We start from the raw sequence: 17,068 nt of genomic DNA, 5'->3' as shown, positions 1-17,068 counted from the left end.
TGTTCAACAGACGTTTAGATTGTTATTGACACTGTGGATCAAGCGGCTCCTAAATCTGTTGAGGTTACTAACAACAATTAGATGAATTATCTGAAATTTATAGATTATTCGATATAGTTTGAGATTAACAAGCAATTGACGCATAGGGGAAGAAGTAATATAACGCTAACACGTAGTTTAGTGAGCCCAAATAAAAAGCAGATGAATCTTAAGTTTGTTAAAGTAGCCCATACATCTACAGCAACTTTTGCTGATAATTATTCTGTTGCTCCTACAACTCATTAGTGCCAGTAAGATTAGTGGCTAAACTATTTTCTGTGGTTGAACTTGAAACTTTCCAGGTAAGAATACTATGGTTTATCTAAACTTCCTGATGCTGAACATGACTGAAATAGCAATACACGGACTAAACTTTACTAAGACAATCGCATAACTGAATGAAAGAAACTTAAAGGCCCATCTAAATATCTTTAAAGTGAATTATTAAGTTTCAGGGGTCATGATTTGAGTTAAAAAAAATCATCGTACTTACGCGAGAGTGTTGGCTAACAAAGCCCGAAAGGTAAATACCATGTTCACGCTAACTTTTATCCCTATGTAATTGAGTGCGCGCTTGTCACGAATTACAAATATAATACGTTTATTTGTGCTCATCTAGTTCTACCTCACTTAAACTGCACTAACTCGAGAATTCTAAGTTATTATATTGATTCGAATACCTAAAGTCTCGATTTTATTACAGAAACCCTGACAAACGCTATGAAAAAAATTTGTAACAGTACGAGTATCTTTCTTCTAGGGTTGTATGGATTCAAGTCTGTAAAGTTATTGAATGTCTATGATAATTAGAAATATTTGAATCATAGTGTAGCGTGGCGTCGAGTTGAGATTAACTGTGAACACCGCTACCAAGAAACACGTGCCAGATAAATCAGAAGGCGAAGATCGAACGTAACCAGATTTATTTCGTTGGCGATCTCGTGGTATTGAACGAATACCGAGATCGTGCCAAGAAATGGTACAAGTGGAAGCAGAAGACAGGAGTACGTGCGAACAATACCAAAAACCGCGGAACAATGATGGAAGGTAATGGAAGCACAAAATGGCTATAATTAGCACAGTTAAACAAAAGCACATTAAAACAAACACTGGTACAGTTGGTTATAATAATAATTGTTTTTATTAAACCAGTCGTGTTCTCGTGATAATTGTGAGTCACTACAGGAGCCCCCCGCTAGAAAGGGTTTACACTTTCGATAAATAGCGGTTTAACTCGTGGGACTGATCGGCTGACGAGCGATTGTAGGACGGAAGAATTGGCGAACAGGAGAGCGATCGTTGATCGGCGAGTTGCCAACGAAGTTCTTTTTCGGAAAACGGTACCAGGAGCGATGTGCTGTATTTGTTGCTTGGGTTGGCATGCTACACGAGAATGGTTTGTATCCAGAATCTGAAGATTGCGTTCGTAGGGGTCCGGACCAGAAATCGCTGCATACGTAGGACGAAACCACGTTGAGCTGATGAACCAGAAGCGACCATAACGACCAAGTTCGAGACCAAGCGTATGCCAAGCATTCGAAACCAATATATCCACTGAGTGCGTCGACAAGAGCATGGGTGATCAGGCCAGCTTTCGCCAAAGTTGACTGAAGTCGACGGTACCAAACGGAGATGGTTGAAGGCGTGGGCTCAGGAAACAAAAAGAAAATCAAAAAAGAGAAGAGTGTAGCATGCGTGTAGCATAGGAATAACACTACACCGTATCGGTTGTTGACTGTGCGACTAGTCGCGGAAGCGTACGGACAACCGTACTCGGCGACCGAAACGTGAGACGGTAGTCTCGTTCGCGTCACGTGAGCCTGCAGCCTCATCCGAAGTCAAGGGCAGCGTGGTCTGCTGATCTGGACGTGAGACTGTTGTCTCGTCCGTAGACGGTGCAGATGACTCGTGCTGTTGACTGGGACGTGAGAATGAGGTCTCAGGTACATCTAGCGTGGGACCTGAAGATGGTTTGAGGATCCGGCTAGTAGGTTTGATGGGTCTAGCATTGAATCTCAGGTTATCAGATAGGGCACTGTCATCGACGTGTGCTGGTTTGAGACGATCAACGCTGACGATCTCGACGCGGCCGTGTCGATCAACCTTGAAGGTCTTTTCGTGACGAGCGATCACGCGAAAAGGGGCCTTCGTAAGGTTGTTGCAAAGGTTTGCGTACCGAATCTACTCGTACAAAAACATGTGAACAGGTAGATAACTCTCGAGGTAGAGCGACCTGTCGATGTTGTATTCGAGTTGACATTGGAGACAGCGTTCGCATAAATGCAGACAGTCGATGGACGTAGTCTGATTTACCGAAATCAGGCCTGCTCCGTGGTGTGAAGAATTCTCCGGGCAGACGCAATGTCGTGCCGTATACAAGTTCAGCGGCGGAACATTGGATATCTGCCTTTAAACTCGTTCTGATACCCAAAAGAACGATCGGTAAGGTTTCGTACCAGTCGTCGTTTTCGTGTGCTCGAAGAGCACTTTTAAGTTGACGGTGAAACCTTTCAACTAAACCGTTTGAAGCTGGATGGTAGGCGGTAGTGCGTATGCGTTCCGTACCAAGCAGCCGAGTAAGTGAGGAGAATAATGCGGACTCAAATTGTTGTCCTCGGTCAGTCGTGACAGTCGAGGGACAACCATATGGAGTTATCCATCGTTCTACGAAGCGGTGAGCAACTCTCTCCTCCGTGATAGACGTGATTTGTATAGCTTTGGGCCATCTGGTGAAGCGGTGAGTATATGATCATACTGGTGCGATGGTGGCAGTGGTCCTACAATGTCTAAGTGAACGTGGTCGAAGCGAGCATCAGGCGTAGCGAATGTGCCAAGGGGACGGCTACGTGCCTGTGTACTTTTGATCGTTGATATTTTAAGCATTGCTTCGCCCACATACGAACATCTTTATTCATGGACGGCCAGACGTATCGTGCAGCGATGAGACGTAATGTAGCTGCGATACCTGGATGAGACAATCCATGCAGGGCATCGAATACGAGACGGCGATAAGCAGAGGGTACGGTGGGTCGAGGAAAACCGGTAGAAGTATCGCATAGGATGGTGTGAGAAGTCGTGGCTAGAGGTACTTCCTGATACTGAAGGGACGTAGAGTGTGATGCTTTTGTACAACTGAGATCATCTGCTTGGGCGGCGGCCATAGCAGGAAGATCGAGCACCGGCAGAGTAACTGCATTCATTTGGATTCGTGATAGAGCATCGGCAACACATTTCGACTTGCCTTGGATGTGACGAAGGTCTGTCGTGAACTGGGAGATATAGTCCAAATGTCTGCACTCTCGTGGTGAGTAGCGGTCAGACTTGGTATGCAAAGCATACGTTAAGGGCTTATGGTCGGTGAATAAGATGAATTGACGTCCTTCTACTGCGTGCCGGAAATGTTTGATGGCGCAGTAGGCTGCTAGCAGCTCGCGACCAAAAGCGCTATATCTCGTCTCCGTGGTAGTAAGGCATCGTGAGAAAAACTCGAGAGGTTGCCAACTACCGGAGATGTTTTGTTGCATGACTGCTCCTATAGCAACATCGGATGCATCAACCGCTATACTAAGCGTGGCTGATGGATCGGGATGGGCGAGAAGAGCGGCTTGCGCAAGAGCCGTTTTGATTTCAGTGAATGCAGTACGTGCAGAATCGTTCATTTCCAATCTGCGTGGGTTGCCGCGTAGTAAGTCGGTTAGTGGTCGTAACCGTTCTGCCGCGTGTGGGATGAAACGACGGTAGAAGTTAACCAAACCGAGAAAAGCCTTCAGTTCCTTGAGTGAGGACGGCTCGTTGTACTCCTTTATTGCTTGCACTTTGTCCTCACAAGGTAGAATACCCTCTTGCTTGATAACGTGACCCAGAAATATTATTTCTCGTTTACCCAACTCGCATTTGTCTGGGTTAACTACTATTCCATTATCCGAAAGGCGTTGGAATAATAGCGTAAGATGTTGATAATGTTCATCTACGTTTGATGATGCGATTAGCAGGTCATCAATATAGACGTGAACAAAATCGAGGTCTCGTACAATGCTATCGATAAACCTTTGAAAAGTTTGAGCAGCATTCCGTAATCCAAATGGCATTCATAGGAACTCAAACAAACCGAAAGGAGTCGTGATAGCAGTCTTTTCGATATCTTCAAGAGCGACTGGGATCTGATGATATGCTCGTACCAGATCGATCCTAGAAAAGATAGTCGTGACCTTGAGCGATGCCGTGATGTCGTGTATGTGGGGGATGGGGTAGCTATCAAAGCGCGTAACTACGTTTAGAGCTCGGTAGTCGCCGCATGGTCTCCAACTAACCCTATCTTTTTTGCGCACCATGTGAAGAGGAGAGGCCCATGGACTGTGAGAAGGACGAATAATACCAGTAGCTAGTAAATTGTCAAACTCACGCTTAGCAAAAGCTAATTTGTCCGGTGCCAGTCGGCGAGGTCGTGCCGTGACTGGCGGTCCGCGGGTGACTATGTGGTGTACCACACGATTGGCCACCGATGGAAGCTCCTCGAGTGGTTTAGTGAGTACGGGGAATTTCTCGAATAAAGCGTGGAATTTATCGTCACGCGAGTAAAAAGTGCCGAGGATTCGGTACGCGTTCATGTGGGCTTTACAGCCCATGAATTTGCTGTTCGACGAAGTATCGATTAGCTGCAGCCTACGTGAATCGACAAGCAATTCATAGTGCTGCAGAAAATCGATACCTAGTATAGCTGTGGGAACATCAGCAATGATGAACGTCCACAGATACCGTCGTCGGTCGCCCAGGTTGATCGCGAGTTGTCGTGTACCGTAGGTAGGAATGACTGAGCCATTCGCAGCGCGTAGTCGAAGCACTGTGGCTTGTGACTTGCTGCCACCTCGTGGTACGACAGAAACTTGGGCCCCAGTGTCTACTAGGAACCTAGCGTTTGTGCGGTAATCGTGCACATAGAATAGGCGACCAACCTGGGGTGAAGGGCCGGCGCGTACGGCCTCTTTTACTCGCCGGCGCTGGCGTTTCCCGCCTTGTATGAGCATGGTGCTCGACAACGGCGGGCGCCAGACCCGAAGGACCTATGGAACCAGCACCAACTGTCACTCGCCTCCGTAGCCGCCTTTCGGCGTGGCTTGGAAGATGCCCTTTTTGGGCGAGTGGTGACGCGTTTGCGAGAACTTGAGCGAGCTCGGGGGACGTAGGGTTGGGGTACGTTACAACGGTCTCGAAAAGTAAGACGTGTGTTAATACACCCGTCCCTGTCTCCATGCGCTGAGGAATGACCGGCGTCCACGTCTACTTTAGGACGTGCCGTTGAAGCAACTACATAGGTGTCTTTATTGCTAGTCCTCGCTAAAATTTTGTCTGCTATGAGGGCTATCTGGTTAAGCGGTGAGTCCTCGAGCAGTGCCGTCACAGTGGGTTGGATATGCGCTGGTAGTGACTCGAGCCACAATTCCTTAACTATTTCTGAGTCACTTGCTGTTGGTCCCGAAGAGATTGCAGGCGCGTGAGGTGGTGGCTTGGTTTAGCATCACCCAGGGGGTGACGGGCTAATAATGTCCTCAATCGTTCCTCCCTCGATGGGAGGAAATGTCGGAGAACTGCCTCTTTGAGGCGATCGTAAACATTAGGCACGTTAGAATTGAGGACAACCTCACGAACAGCTACTAAATGGTCCCCGGGTAATGATTCGAGAGCGAAGGCGTACTTTTGCCTTTGGCTCGTAATGCGACGAGTCTCAAACTGGGACTCTAATGCCGCAAACCAGACCTCTGGGTCGTGGGGGATGAATGATACAGGTCGAAAGTGAATGGCCTGTACGTCTGAGTCTATAACATTAATAGAATTCTTGTCGCTATCCGTCATGTCGTGTATATTATATATTAAAAATTAATATGAAAATATACGACAGACGTGGATAGATAAAATATAGACTCACCGAATTGGCTTCTTTGGAAGATTTCACCAGAGGTTGAGGCGTGTTCCAAACTTTGAGATCACCAATTGTAGCGTGGCGTCGAGTTGAGATTAACTGTGAACACCGCTACCAAGAAACACGTGCCAGATAAATCAGAAGGCGAAGATCGAACGTAACCAGATTTATTTCGTTGGCGATCTCGTGGTATTGAACGAATACCGAGATCGTGCCAAGAAATGGTACAAGTGGAAGCAGAAGACAGGAGTACGTGCGAACAATACCAAAAACCGCGGAACAATGATGGAAGGTAATGGAAGCACAAAATGGCTATAATTAGCACAGTTAAACAAAAGCACATTAAAACAAACACTGGTACAGTTGGTTATAATAATAATTGTTTTTATTAAACCAGTCGTGTTCTCGTGATAATTGTGAGTCACTACAATAGTATGAACTAAGAATCCCAGAAATAACGTAATAGGATCAAGAAGTACTAGATAACCATAAATGAATGTATTGTAGTTGGAATTCGAAATCAAGCATTCAACAAGTATAAAGGAATCATCAGTTCTTTCAAACACCACAATATCCCATCCTTTACATCTTAACAAACAAGCTTAATGTACTCTATTTTAGTCAACTTTCTAAATCTTGAGAACCTAGTTGAGACTTCGTTCGTCATATGACATAAAGAACTGCCTACAAAGTCACATTCGATTATGCGAAAGCAGGTCCTGGTAGCTACAACGAAAGCACTCTAGATATATGACCAACAAAGCTGTCCCACTTGTCCTGAAATATCAATTCTCGGTCACAAACAACAAGTATGGTCTTATCGGAGACAAAATAGCTAAACTTAACGCTCTGGGAATGGTTCTTCAAAGTACTATTCTGACAATATCAGTGGACAAACTGTTTTGAATTATCGACAATCTATAACTCCACAGTCAGAACTGGTCTTGCAGAAACCTTATGTGTTGAAATAAATAATTATGTTTCTACAGCAATATAAAGGTCAAATGATAGAACTTTTAGACATGTAATTTCCTTAAACGTAAAATCATAATATCAGGAAGACTGTTATGACCTTGAATCGCTTTTACCCCGTGATACTTGTTATGACTTCACCTTGATCGGTCTAGACTAAACTATGACCTTGACGCGTTAGGCTGAGTGGCTTAACCTTGAGTCCAATTACGCGTGAGTTCGAGATGGGGTAGAGAGAACTATTCCTAATCCTGATTGGTTGGCAAGCACGCAAGTGAAAGAAGACAAGACAGTTGGAACACTGAACTCTGGATTCTCTGAATTCGGAATTAGTACAGAAATGTACATGAATAAATAAGTGAATATCTTGACCACGACGTACGATAATTTGGAAAAATACAGTTATGCCCGAAACAGGGAATTAGGGTAGAAAATACAGTGCAAAATATTATGTTTAAATTACAATATTTTTGGAACAAAAAAGGGTATGCTAGTGAATGATACATAGAACGAAAGCTCGTTTTATGTAGAATAAGATAGGGACAAAAATAAATATAAGTGTTTTACAGGGTTTGAATGAAATGCAATAACGTCCCAAGAAAATAGCTTTCGTCATTGTCTGGGCTTCTTAATTCCACGTTCATAAGAAAGACCATGTCAGAATTCATAAAAATAAAGCGAACGTGCCTTCATTCAGAGTTATAATGAATGTTCGGGTATAAAGAAAATAAGACTACTATAGACTATATGTAAGTGTTAGCAGCCTTGTGCCTTTGAATATAGAAGTGCTTGTTCACTTAATTAAACTCGAAATTTACTTCCCTAATATCGATTTATTTAAAATGTTTATGAATACTGATTACCACTGAATATATCTAATCTCTGTTTGTAATAACACCCGACAAAACTTTCTAATCTTAATAAAGACGACTTGTTGACCCATTTAGATCAAGACATTTTAAAAAACTTAATTCAAAGTCGTACAAGTTTAGATACTTTTTTATTCGATTACATTGGTCTGTTTTATTAATTTTATGATATGTCGTTTTTATTGCACACATTGTATTGTTTCCGATTTTCATAGACCATACTTAAGCTAAATATTGTAGATGTTTTACTTAGTTATAAAAACATTATATTGGTCATTTTGTTCAATTATGTCTCTCATTTTATTTTATCTCTTCGTTAGACAACAGCATTATCCAAGTTATGCACCACAAAATGGTTAGTTAGTTAGTTACACCGACTGAATAAACAGAGTTACTTTGGGAGTATCTAAATTAGGTAACTCAAAATATTTTTCAGGAATAACCTTAAATATACGTATAAATTAGTGGTAGTAAGTAGTAGTGTAATGGACAAAGTTTGGGGTATGATAAGCTAACTTATTACAATATGCATAGTCACACACTGTAAAATACGAAAACAATTCACTAAATACATTATTTACCCATCTTCCTTGAGTTGTCCTTCACAAAGCCCGTTGTTCTTTTATTCTTGCTATTGTTTTGATTGCTTTTGTTTTCCTTTTTTAACAGTTGAATTCATGAACCGATCTAGGCAATTAAGACCAAAGGTCCTGGGTTCAAGTCCCACGTTCGGGATTGTGGATCCACACTGCTGATGAGTCCCATACCAGGACGAATCAGACATCCAGTGCTTCCAGGTTTTCAATAATGATCTAGCATAGATAGGCTCATGAATTCAACTGTTAAAATTATTACAATCGCCACAAATCCCGATTGTGGTTTAATTTTTTCTTCATTTTCCTCTTCTCTCTGTAAGAATTCTACTTTTAATTCCTGATACATACTACTTAGATTTGTCCATACAAGAAGGACACTACAGTAGTTGTAGCAATACTGACTATTATTCACGAACAAGTTATTCCCAAATCTTTTCAATAGGTACGCTGATAATCCCACTTAAGAAATAAATCTCTGAATAGACATAAGGGTATGGCAATGTAAATAGAATTAATCGCCGAATACCGTGCAAAGCAACTACCATTCTATACAAACATCACAGAATGTAATGAAATATTTTTGATTTTGTGTGTTATTTGTTTTTAAAATGTATGTATGAAATAGCTCATTATTTGTAATCTTAATAGCTTTGAGAAAGCGAATGAAGACAGAAGTGTCTACATATGAATATATAAACGAATTATAACTATCTTTGCTTCAGATTACGGTATTTTAATGGGCATCTTTTTATTTTGTTTTACGGCAAAATATTGTTCTAGAAATGGAGTATTATGGGTCATAAATGATATGAACGTTTATATATAAATTAAAATTGATCTAGGTTAGAAACTGTACAACATGGAAAAAGAAAATTACTAAGATCTATGATATCCGAAAACGATAATTAACAGATGTTCTAAATTATTCGAAGATATAAATAGAACACTAACAAGTGAATATGAAGTAAAAGCTAAGATAACTTCACTTACAAGTAGTTGACAGATCTCCTATTGGGGGTGGTTGATTGGACAATTAGGTATTTAACTTGAAAGAAAGAAGTTAATAAAAGTGCTATAGAATCCATGAAATTGTAATGTTTATTTAATTACAAAATAAAAGATTTCCCACGACTCTATGTAAAACTTAAAATGGTTTTCATGTGGAACAACTGAGTATAAAGTAATTTTCAGTTCTTACATACATAAGCACGTTTGCTTTAATGAAGTTGGTGGAGTTTTGTTCTCTGAGCTGGATGGTTTGGTCATGGAGCTTTCATCGTTTTTCTGAACGACATCATCAGCACAAACTTCAGGTAGAAGTGAAGTGTTCGAATTTCTCCATATGTGTTACCCAGCTTGTTCTGTGCACCTCGATGTTGATTGGTTCTTATTGACCTTAAATTTATCATTGTTTACTTCTTTGTTTTGGTTGTGTCTCCCATGGGTTTGATTTTTATTCCTATATTTATGCATGATTTTCCTGATTGGTTGATAAATTGGGTTGATTTCAATATGTTTGTTAATTGCTGATTGACCTGAGTGCCAGGCTTCTAAAAATTCTCTGGTGTTTTTGGAGTTTCCTCTGTCTAAGATTTCTACATTTTTCCAATCGAATGAGTGTCCGTAGTTATCCACGTGTATTGATATAAGTGAGGAGATATCATGGCGTTTGACTGCTAATTGATGTTCGTGTAGGCGGAGGTGAAGGGGGCGTCCGCTTTTTCCTATGTAGTGTTTCTCACAGTTGGCACAATTTATTTTGTAGATGATGTTTGATTTGTCTTCCTTTGTTGTTTCATCCTTTGGTTTGCATAGGATTGATTGTAGTGATTTTGTTGGTTTGTGTGCCACACCTATCCCGAAGGTTTTCAGCAGTCTCGTATCGGTTTCTGATATTCCTTGTATGTATGTTAGGGTGATCCTTTTATTGATTTCTTTGCTTGACTTGGGTTCTGATGCTGTGTGCCGTTGGTGCTTTTTGATGAAGTTGATTGAGTAGCCGTTCTTTTGAAATATGTCCCTCAGGTTTTTCTCTTCATTTTTTCGTGCTGCCAGTGTGCTGCAGTGTGTCCTCGCCCTCTTGAACAATGTGTGTTCGCAGTTGATTTTGTGAGCTCTTGGGTTGTTGCCGTTGTAGTTGAGAATTTGATCTGTATGGGTCGGTTTCCTATATACTTGAGTTTCCAGTTTTCCTGTGTCGGTTCTAGTGATTAATATGTCCAAGAATGCTAGTTGGTTGTTTGACTCGTGTTCCATTGTGAACTTGATGTCATTGAAAACGTTGTTGATCAGTTTGTACGTGTTTTCCAGTTCATTCTTTTTGACGATGACGAAGGTGTCGTCTACATAGCGAATCCAAATTTTTGGCTTGATCACTGGTAATGTAGTGGCTTCTAGTCTTTGCATCACTGCCTCTGCGATCAGTCCTGATATTGGTGATCCCATTGGCGTCCCTTTCGTTTGTTCGTAGATTTTGTTGTTGAATTAAAAATATGTTTTTAGGCATAAATCGATGAGTTCCAGTAGACTTTGAATTTGAAGCTTCACGTATTTAGTGAGATTTGTGTCGTTGTTGAGCAGCAGGGATATAGTTTCTTTTGCTAACTGGGGTTCAATTGAGGTAAACAGTGCTGTTACGTCGAAGGATATCATGAGTTCGTCGTTGTTGATTTGAATATCCTTAATTTGGTCCAGGAATTGTGTTGGGGATTTGATGAGGTGGTTGGCTGAATCTACTAGATGTCTCAGTATTCGTGAAATTTCTTTTGACAAATTGTACGTTGACGTTCCGGGGAGTGCTACAACTGGACGTAGTGGAATGTTTGGTTTGTGTATTTTGGGTCTGCCGTAGAATTGAGGGAGTACTGGTCCACTGGATTTCATTCTCCATTGGTTTTGTTTTGTTATTTCTCTTGCTTTGACTAGCTTGTTTAAAGTTTTTGAGATTTGGTTGTCTCATTTTTTGACGGGATTTGTGTCCATCAGTTTGTATGTGCTCTTATCTTCGAGTAGTTCTTCGGCTTTGTTGACGTATTCTTCTTTGTCCATGATTACTGTGGTGCGTTCTTTGTCCGCTGGTATTATGACAATATCCATTCTATTTCTGAGTTCTTTCAAAGCCTTTTGTTCTTGTGGAGTCGGTTGGTTGTTTTCTTTCACCTGTTGAGTCATCGGTACTATAGTTTGCCTTATTTCCTGTTGTGTTTCTTCACTGATCCCGGAAGTTTTGAGTGATGACTCTAGTGCTGCGAAGAACTCCAGTTTTGAGGCGTCGCTTGTATTGTAGGTTAATCCCTTTTGGAGCAGGTGTTCTTCTGTATTTGTTAGTGGTTGTTTTGACAGATTGATCACGCAGTTGTTTGTGTTTTCTTCCATCAAAATCATTCACCTGAACTACAAATCTTCCCCACCACCTCAAAGTTCTATGATCTTAATACGCATCTAGAAGTCTTACCATTCTTGTTATTCAATACTTACTTTAAGAAATGTTTATTACGAACATTTGGGAATTGTTGTCATCTTGCCAGTAAGTAATTATAAGAGATAAATAGTAATTACCTGGTCTATAACGAAACAACAAGAATCGTTAAAATATAAAAAATTACACATTACTATAGACTGAATTACGATCGCTATGATGTTTCTCAACGTTATATTTACCTATTTACCTATTGCAACAATATTTCACTTCTAAATCAATTAATTCCTCAGGTAGTATAGTTGGATTTAATACACTGTTGTACATTATTACGTAACATCAAATACCAATCAGATTTATCATGTCACATGTATTCTCTATAATATCAACTCTTTAATTACTGGATAGTACGGTGTCATATAATTTTAACTCTTGAATGTGTATTTCATGATGATCAGTCGTTTGTTGGTCATCTCACGTCAGTACTGGCTGAAAGATCATCAAATATCATTAACCTTAAAAGGATGTAAATAGAATGATATTTTTTCTACTACGAGTTAGTTACTCTCTTTATCAGTTACAATCTATAGGGTGGGTAATTATAAATTAAAATACTGTTTTTTGTTATTGGATAACTACTCTTCCTACCATATAATAAGTGAATCATTACTACCGTTTCTTAAACCTAGTTAATAATGCAATGATAATATATATTTATATGTATACCGTTGAGAGAAACTTTCACAATACATTCTGGGTGGTTCTAAGTATAACATAAATTCAGAATGACTCAGTCACTTTATATTTCCGATTCTCTGAATTACTCAAGTATACCTGGTTGTTCTAGTCGGACCAGTTTTTTCCACATTGTTTCCTGTTGGCTATTTATGGGCAGAATTACTTTCTTGCCTTAAATTTCCAGATTCCTACAAATTATGTTAATGACAACAACTTTTCCAAGGCCATGTAAAAATGGATGAATATGCTGTCATGTAAGCAGTACCATCTGTTTAATTATCTTAATGAATTCAAACACTATTATTACAACACCATTTACAAAATAAGGCAAATTTGTTTTGTTTATTATCTCATATCTCATCAGTAGTATAGTACATGAATATGTAAGTAATAGATGTGAATGAAGTAAAATACCATTGGATCTTAAAACATAAATTAACTTTTAGTAAGAAAAAGTATCAAACTACGAAATATTACGATAATGTAATTAGAAGATGAAGATTATCAGAACTATGTGATATATTAGCGCAATACATTTCGAACAATCTGATCACACATATACTTGTTAAGAGCATTTATATATAAAAATAAAAAGTCATATTACATGTATTACTAAATTGAGTCCAATTACCTATATGTTTTGAAATTGTTATTGTTCATTACTAAGAAATCTTTACAATATCTTAATTAATTTGAAGCAAAGATGATAAATTATTGTGGTTAGTCAATATGTCTCTTTTCTTAGATTAGTGATCATGTTTACATTCTTTGATCCAGTGAATTCGATTAATTGTGCACTCCACTGATTAAAAGTAAAGGATAGATTAATAATTGTTTAAAGAAGTTAGAATTACAAAGACAACATACAACCGGCTTATTTACTTTACTTACTTACGTACGTCTGTTACTCCTAACAATGCATAGGCCGCAGACCAGCATTCTCCAACCCACTCTGTCCTGAGCCTTCTTTTCTAGTTCCATCCAATTCTTGTTCATTTCTCTCATATCTATCTCCATTTCCCGGCGTGATGTGTTCTTTGGTCATCCTCTTTCCTTTGGCCTTGAGGATTCCATGTGAGAGCTTGTTTTGTGACGCAGTTGAGTGCTTTCCTCAATGTGTGTTCTATCCACTTCCAGCGCTTCTTCCTAATTTTTTCCTCCGCTGGGATTTGGTATGTTCTCTCCCACAGTTGGTTGTTGCTAATAGTGTCCGGTCAACGGATCCGAAGTATTTTGCGTAGACAACTGTTAATAAACATCTGTATTTTCTGGATGATGGCTTTCGTAGTTCTCCAGGTTTCTGCCCCATACAGTAGAACTGTCTTGACATTTGTATTGAAAATCCTGACCTTGGTGTTGGTTGACAGTTGCTTTGAGTTCCAGATGTTCCTCAGTTGTAAATATGCTGCTCTTGCTTTGCCGATCCGCGCCTTCACGTCTGCATCAGATCCACCCTGTTCATCAATGATGCTGCCCAAATACGTAAAGGTTTTTACATCTTCCAAATCTTCTCCGTCAATTGTGATTGGATTGGTGCATTCTGTGTTGTATCGGAGAATCCTGCTTTTCCCTTTGTGTATATTGAGACCTACTGCTGCTGAGGCTGCTGCTACACTCTTCGTCTTCTCCTGAATTTGTTGTTACGTTTGGGATAGAAGGTCCAGATCATCTGCGAAGTCTAGATCGTCCAACTGCATCCTAGCTGTCCATTGTATCCCGTGCTTCTCTTCAGATGTTGACGTCTTCATGATCCAGTCGATCACCAGGAGAAAGAGAAAGGGTGAGAGTAAGCAACCTTGCCTAACACCGGTCTTCACTTTGAACGACTTTGTCAACTGTCCTCCATGCACAATTTTGCAGTGTAATCCATTATATGAACTCTATATGATATTGACTATCTTCTGAGGCACGCCGTAGTGTCGAAGAAGTTTCCATAGGGTTGTTCTGTCCACACTGTCAAATGCTTTTTCGTAGTCAATGAAGTTGATGTAGAGTGATGAATTCCATTCAATTGATTGTTCCAAAATGATCCGTAGAGATGCGATTTGGTCTGTACACGATCTAACCTTACGGAATCCTGCCTGTTGGTCACGAAGCTGGGCGTCTACGCAGTCCTTCATCCTGTTTAGCAATACCCTGTTGAAGACCTTTCTTGGTATTGAGAGAAGAGTAATAACTTTGTAGTTCTCACACTTGCTGAGATCGCCTTTCCTTGATTTCTTGATTAGGTATCCTTCTTTTCAGTCTGTTGGTACTTGTTCCTCATCCCAAATCTTGCTGGAGAGAATGTGGAGTATCCTTGCAGTTGCCGCTACGTCTGCTTTTAGTGCCTCTACTGGAATGTTGTCTGGTCCAGCTGCTTTGTCACTCTTGATTTGCCTGATGGCCATGCTGATTTCTTCAATTGTTGGTGGGCCAACATCGATTGGGAGGTCCCTGGGTGCTGCTTCGATGTTGTGTGGGTTCAATGTGGCTGGTCGATTCAAGAGTTCTTTGAAGTGTTCTACCCACCTGTTTCGTTGTTCTTCAATGTTGGTGATTACCTCTCCTTCCTTGCTTTTCACTGGTCGCTCCGGTTTACGGTGATTTTCAGAGAGTTTCTTTGTTATGTCATACAGTTGTCTCATGTTTCCTTCTCTTGCAGCCTTTTCCGCCGTCGTTGCTAAATCTTCCACATATTTACGTTTGTCGGTTCTGATGCTCCTCTTCACTTGCTTGTTTACTTCTGTGTATTCAGCTTGTGTCTTGGCTTTTTCTGCTCTTGTTCGGCTGGTATTGATTGCTGCCTTCTTGTTCCTCCTTTCTTGAATCTTATCCAGTGAATCAACAGTGATCCATTCCTTGTCATGGTGCTTCTTGTGGCCCAGGATCTCATGACATGTTGAAGTAATTGCCTCTTTGATCGCCTTCCAGTTGCTCTCCATAGTAGTTTCTTCTTCATTGAGTAGATCATGAAAGGCCTGGAACTTATTGCTGAGGACTATCTTGAATTTGTTGAGTTTGTCAGTATCCCGAAGAAAAGTCGTGTTCAACTTTTGTGATATTGTCCCCCCCCTCATTGTCCGGTGCTTTTTGAGTTTATATTTCATCTTGTCGACCAGCAAGTGATGATTTGATGCTATATCAGCTCCTCTCTTGGTTCTCACGTCTTCCGTCGTCCTCCTGAACTTTTGTTGATGCAGATATAGTCGATGTGGTTCAGTGAATTGTGATCCGGTGAAGTCCATGTGGTTTTGTGTATGCGTTTATGTGGGAATATAGTGCCACCTATGACCAGTTTATTGAATGCACCTATGTTTGCAAATCTCTCACCATTTTCGTTCCTTTCTCCCAGTCCATGTCGTCTCATGATGTTTTCACATTCGGTGTTTTCCATTACAATTTTGGCATTGAAATCTCCCATCAGAATGATCAAGTCGTTTGTTGGGTATTTCTCAATGATTGACTGCAACCCATCGTAGAATTCATCTTTAATGTCTTCATTGTAGTCGTTGGTAGGCGCATAGCATTAGATGACGTTCAAGGTAATGCCCTCTTTCTTTGTTTTGAAGGAGGCTTTGGTGATCCTGGGTCCACGGGATTCCTATCCTATAAGTGCATTTTGTGCTTGGTTTGATGGCATCAATGCAACTCCTTATGTATGTGGAGTATTTTCTTTTTCGTGGCCAGAGTATAACAGCAGCTATCCTGAAGCTATTCTTTGTTGTCCAACCTGCATCCAATGCGTTTCACTGATTCCAAGCACCTCCAGGTTGTATGTTTCATTTCGGCAACAATTTGGATGACTCTCTCTCTCTCCTTCTCTTTATTCAGTAACACAATAGGCTGCTTGAATTCTGAACACTAATTCATACATAAGTTACCACCGACAGAGATTATCATCATAAAACGATCTTTCGTATAACTAGATAAGTAAAAGGCATCAGAAAACAATGACAGGATTGCAACGGAGATGATACTGCATCATGAAAATCCTTAAATTTACGATAGAGTATTCATGAGCAACTGTTTTTTTAAGTGTATAACTAATTTATAGGTGACTATAAATATCAATTATTAGGAGAACTAACTCAATGATGAACCTATAATTATCCGGAACGTGTGCAGGCAGTGGATAACGTAAAAAAACAAAGCACCAATAACAGAGACAAAAATCAACGACAATTTGTATAAAATTTGAGTGATAACAATTTCATAATATTAATTATAGTAGGATAGGAGCAAACAAGAATGCTCTTAAAATTTTGTCACTACTGCTTTATGAACTGAGTCCACCTGTAGCTCTCCTAGGTCTGCTGCCGGTTCCAAGCCATGGTAAAGGAGGAGGGTTTGGCATGAGGTCGGCAACCTCATCCCGTAGAAAACAACTTACCTAAATAAACGAAAATCAGATTAAACAAATTAAAGCCATTTAAACGCTGAACTCCAAGTTCAAAGAACAATTGTTACGCCTCATGATCAAAGCCCAGATTCTTAAGAACTTATGAGTCCGATGCGCCCTCTAACAACCAGAACTACA

General features: G+C 40.3%; 1 protein-coding gene across 1 annotated transcript; it reads right to left on the bottom strand.

The window, feature by feature from the left end:
- Nucleotides 1-1,024: 1,024 nt before the first annotated feature.
- MS3_00005476 (uncharacterized protein) lies at nt 1,025-6,381 on the bottom strand. The gene has a single exon (XM_051213546.1). It carries the CDS (start codon nt 4,125-4,127, stop codon nt 2,826-2,828), a length of 1,302 nt encoding a protein of 433 aa, XP_051069536.1. The 5' UTR covers nt 4,128-6,381; the 3' UTR covers nt 1,025-2,825.
- Between the last annotated feature and the right edge of the window lie 10,687 nt (nt 6,382-17,068).

Source organism: Schistosoma haematobium, chromosome 3 (assembly GCF_000699445.3).
Source record: "Schistosoma haematobium chromosome 3, whole genome shotgun sequence".
NCBI lineage: Eukaryota > Metazoa > Platyhelminthes > Trematoda > Strigeidida > Schistosomatidae > Schistosoma > Schistosoma haematobium.
Note: the sequence above shows the minus strand (reverse complement) of the source record. Positions and strands in the feature narration are given on the sequence as shown.